General features: G+C 29.5%; 2 protein-coding genes across 2 annotated transcripts; both read left to right on the forward strand.

Annotated features, from left to right (window-relative positions):
- Nucleotides 1-1953: 1953 nt before the first annotated feature.
- LOC140184835 (uncharacterized) lies at nucleotides 1954-2532 on the forward strand. The gene has a single exon (XM_072238019.1). The coding sequence runs from the start codon at nucleotides 1954-1956 to the stop codon at nucleotides 2530-2532; it is 579 nt and encodes a 192-aa protein (XP_072094120.1).
- A 323-nt stretch (nucleotides 2533-2855) lies between these two features.
- LOC140184836 (uncharacterized) lies at nucleotides 2856-3986 on the forward strand. Its single transcript, XM_072238020.1, has one exon. It carries the CDS (start codon nucleotides 2856-2858, stop codon nucleotides 3984-3986), a length of 1131 nt encoding a protein of 376 aa, XP_072094121.1.
- Nucleotides 3987-5117: the final 1131 nt, after the last annotated feature.

Consider the following 5117-nt stretch of genomic DNA (forward strand, 5'->3'; position numbering starts at 1 on the left):
CTGATTTGATAATTTTAAACAAATTTTTTTTTATATATATATAATATAATATGCTTTCATTTTAAATTTTAAATGACCCTACTATAAATAAACTAAGCCCAATTATTAAAAGTCCCAAATCCATTTTATCTTTTTATTATTTTGACTATTAATTAACCTAATTATATTTAATCTTCTTCTATTCTCAAATTCTAGCCGTCACTCATTTATTCTCTTAAACCCTTTTCTTAGTTTCATATTTTCAATCTTCTTTTTCTATTCTTTATCTAGTCGTCATCTTCGCTTCATCAAAAGGTAAATTTTAAATTTTTTATTTTGTTTTATATAGCTCTCTATGACTCTATGTATCTTTCAATTTCATTGTTTATCTTTTTTATATTTTCAATTACAAAGTTTAATTCAATTAATTATAATTTAGGTATTAATCTATTTTTTATTCTCTTCATGAATTTATATATTTTATTTTATTCTCAATTTAGTGATTCTTATTATTTATTTATTTATCTTTCGTTCTATTCTATTATATGTAATTATATTCAGGCACGGACCCAAGCATCATGGTGGGGCACTTGCCCCCACTCTGATTTGATAATTTTAAACAAAATTTATATATATATATATATATATATATATATATATATATATATAATATAATATAATATAATATAATATAATATAATATAATATGCCCCCATTTTAAATTTTAAATGACCTCCCTACAAATAAACTAAGCCCAATTATTAAAAGCCCCAAATTCATTTTATCTTTTTATTATTTTGATTATTAATTAACCTAATTATATTTAGTGCATATTTGGACGCTATTATTTTGTTAAAAAAAGATCTTTTTTCAATGAAAAAAGATCTTTTTTATTTTTTAATGTGTTTGGTAAATTTCTAATAGTAAAAGTAAAAGCACTAGTAAAATCAAAAAAAGATCTTTTTTGAGAAGCTGTAATTTACATCTTTTTTTAAAAGATCTTTTTTCCTTAAAAAAAAGATATTTTTCATGTAATAAATAAACAAGAAGTACTATACCCAAACATAATTGATAGATAAAAAGACCTTTTTACATGAGATATCCAAACATAAAATTACTTTTACTTCTCTATAAGATCTTTTAAAAAAAGATAACTCAAAAAAAGATCTTTTCTTAAAAGCTCACCCAAACAAGCCCTAGTCTTCTTCTATTCTCAAATTCTAGCTATCACTCATTTATTCTCTTAAACCCTTTTCTTAGTTTCATATTTTCAATCTTCTTTTTCTATTCTTTATCAAGTGGTCATCTTCGCTTCATCAAAAGGTAAATTTTAAATTTTCTATTTTGTTTTATATAGCTCTCTATGACTCTACGTATCTTTCAATTTCATTGTTTATCTTTTTTATATTTTCAATTGCAAATTTTAATTCAAATAATTATAATTTAGATATTAATCTATTTTTTATTCTCTTCATGAATTTATATATTTTATTTTATTCTCAATTTAGTGATTCTTATTATTTATGTATTTATCTTTCGTTCTATTCTATTATATGTAATTATATTGCATATAAATTTTTAAAGTGAATTGATCAATTTACTAATTTAGAATATATATATATTTTTTTAGAAATAGTAATGGAAAAATATTTCAAAAGAAAGCTATCATTAGAATCTGAAGTCACTCCATTAGTCTCTTCTAATAAAAAGAAGTTCTTAGAATTCAATGTGTAAAGTCTGGTAGCTGATCCTGGACAACGACCCAAAATTTCAAATTATGATCCAAATGACAGGGATGAAGTTAGACGAGCTTATTTGCAAAAAGGTCCTTGTCAACCAAGAGAACATGATTTTCCACAAACATATTTTGGAACTTCTCTCCGTAGATTTAATGCTGATTGGTTTGATGAATTTCGCAATTGGTTGGAATATAGTATTTCAAAAGATGATGTCTTTTGTCTCTGTTGCTATCTTATGAAACCTGATGGTGCGAGTGGTGATACTTTTGTAAAAGAGGGCTTTTCAAATTGGAAAAAGAAGGAGCGATTACAAACACATGTTGAAAATCATGATAGTGCTCATAATCAAGCTCGAAAAAAATGTGAAGCACTCATGAAGCAAAAGCAACATATTGAAGTTGTTTTTCAAAAGCATTCAGATCAAGCTAAAAAAGATTACCGAACTCACTTAACAGCAACAATTGAGTGCATTAGGTTCTTATTGCAACAAGGATTGGCTTTTTGTGGTGATGATGAATCGCACAATTCAAACAATCAATGTAATTTTTTGGAGCTTCTTGACTTTCTTTCTCAACATAATACAGATATTGATCGTGTTTTCAAAAATGCTCGTGAAAATCTTAAACTAGTAGCACCTAAAATTCAAAAAGATATTGTTAGAGCTGCTGCAAGTGAAACTACTAAAGTTATTATTGATGATTTTGGAGATGATTTATTTGCTGTTTTAGTTGATGAAGCTCGAGACATTTCTGTTAAAGAGCAAATGGTTGTTTGTTTGCGTTATGTGAATAAAGAAGGGATTGTAATGGAGTAATTTCTTGGCCTTGTCCATGTTTCTAGCACAATGCATTATCGTTAAAAGTAGCTTTGGAATCTTTATTAGCAAAGCATAGTTTAAGCTTAGCAAGAATACGTGGACAAGGTTATGATGGAGCTAGTAATATGCAGGGAGAATTTAATAGCTTAAAAAGTTTTATCTTGAAAGAAAATGCTTGTGCTTTTTATGTTCATTGTTTTGCTTACCAACTTCAATTAGCACTTGTGGTTGTTGCAAAGAAATAGGTTAAAATTGCACTACTTTTTAATTTTCTTGCTAGTTTGTGCAATATTGTTGGAGCTTCTTGTAAACGTAAAGACATGCTTCGTGAAAGTCAAATGCAAAAGACAATTGTTGCATTACAAAACGGAGATGTTTCTAGTGGGCGTGGCTTAAATCAAGAAACAACATTGAAAAGGGCAGGTGATACTCGATGGGGCTCACACTATGGTACAATACTTAGCTTGATTTCTATTTTTTCTTCCGTGGTAGAAGTTCTTGAAGTGATTGAGGAAGATGGAAATAATCCTGAACAAAGAGCTGAAGCATGTCAATTATTGAATCATATTCAATCTTTTGAATTTGTATTCAATTTACATTTGATGAAAAGTATATTAGGAGTTACTAATGAGTTGTCTCAAGCTCTACAAAGAAGTTATCAAGACATTATAAATGCTATGACATTGGTTAAAGTGTCCAAACAACAATTGCAAAGTATAAGAGACGATGGTTGGTCCTCTTTGCTCAATGAAGTTTCACTATTTTGTGATAGTCACAATATTCTTGTTCCAAATATGAATGACATATTTGTAACACAAGAAAGATCAAGGCGCAAAATCCAAAAAGTCTCAAACTTGCATCATTTTCAAGTTGAATTATTTTATCAAGTGGTTGATAGACAACTTCAAGAGCTCAACAATCGTTTTACAGAGGTAAATACCGAGCTACTTCTTTGTATAGCTTGTTTGAATCCAATTGACTCATTTTTTGCATTTGATAAGGAGAAGTTGCTTCGTTTAGCTGAATTTTATCCACATGAATTCTCTTCTACTCAACTTTTGGCACTTGATAGTCAATTTGAGAATTTTATATTGGATAAGCGTCTTGATGATCAATTCTCAAATATAAATGGAATCAGTGGACTATCTAAAAAATTAGTTGAGACAAAAAAGCATGTTGTTTATCCATTGGTATTTTTTCTATTGAAATTAGCTTTGATTCTACCTGTGGCAACGGCATCAGTTGAGAGAACCTTTTCTGCTATGAATATCATAAAGAGTCGACTTCATAATCGAATGGGAGATGAGTGGTTGAATGATTGTTTGGTTACATATATAGAAAGAGAGACATTCAATCAAGTTGATAATGAAACAATTATTCAACATTTTCAAAATATGAAAACAAGAAGAGAAGTACCTTCAAGATTTGAAGCGAAGAAAGTTAGCAGCTAATGTAATTTTTTATTTTTTTATTTGAATAATTAATGTGTATTTTTATATTTTTAAATTTAAATTAATATATCTTTTAATAGTAATGTGTATTATTTTTGCCCCTCAACATAAATTTTTTGGGTCCGTCACTGTATACAAAGGAGTGTCAAAAATAGAAATATCAAAGCTCAAAATTCGATTGCGAAGATAACCGGTCCGAGCATAACAATATATACATGTAAATAAAATAAGAAACCCCAAGAAAACCCAAAGGGACATAAATACAGAAAACATATTCTCCAAAATCTCTTCAAAGAAGAGTCATCACAGTTTGTATTATTTGGTGGAGATAAAAGTATCTAAACAAAACATATAAACCAAAATAAAGTCCCGAGAACAAGGATCTTTGCTAATCCAGAAGTCTCCAGCATGCTTCAGCGAGAAGCCTCTCGTTCTGCATTTGAAAACTACAAAATCCGCATAGGTGAGAACCGGAGGTTCTCAGTATGGTAACAGTGCCCACATATCTAACATGTAATGTCTTGGGAAACCCAAAGGCAATCCTAGAACTTCCACCAGATAAATTCAAAACTTATAAACAGACTAAACCATAAATGGCAACTGACTAAGGATTCTTCAGTCTAACTAATACTTTCCTTTCCAATTCCTTCAGACCTCCCAACCACCAGCAGGAGTATAAAATGGCACACACAGTTATATCAAATAAGAGATATATAAATAGGAATAGATAAGGTATTTAGACAATTAGCAAGTAATATGCAGTCAAATAAGCAATCTCAAACAATTCACATAGTATGCATGTGATGTATGCCTATCCTAATAGCTGATGATATCATCTGTCGGCTATATAGCCAACTCGACAAGTCCTGGTAGCTAACCATTGGACTGTCCCTCTATCGTGCATCCCCAACTTGTAACACCCTACCATACACAGTCTTATGCTTAAGTCATAATTCAGAGATGGCAAGGTATTACGACCTCTAAAATAAAAATTTAGTACGTATAGTAGTATGAATAATTAACTAGGAGCCTTTGTAGAAAAAGGGGTAAACAAAAATCGCAACTCGAAGGCGTAACACTCCGATCGATAACGTAACGAACAAGGATAACCAACGCGTGATTATATATATA

Source organism: Arachis hypogaea, chromosome 5 (genome assembly GCF_003086295.3).
Source record: "Arachis hypogaea cultivar Tifrunner chromosome 5, arahy.Tifrunner.gnm2.J5K5, whole genome shotgun sequence".
NCBI classification, from domain to species: Eukaryota; Viridiplantae; Streptophyta; class Magnoliopsida; order Fabales; family Fabaceae; genus Arachis; species Arachis hypogaea.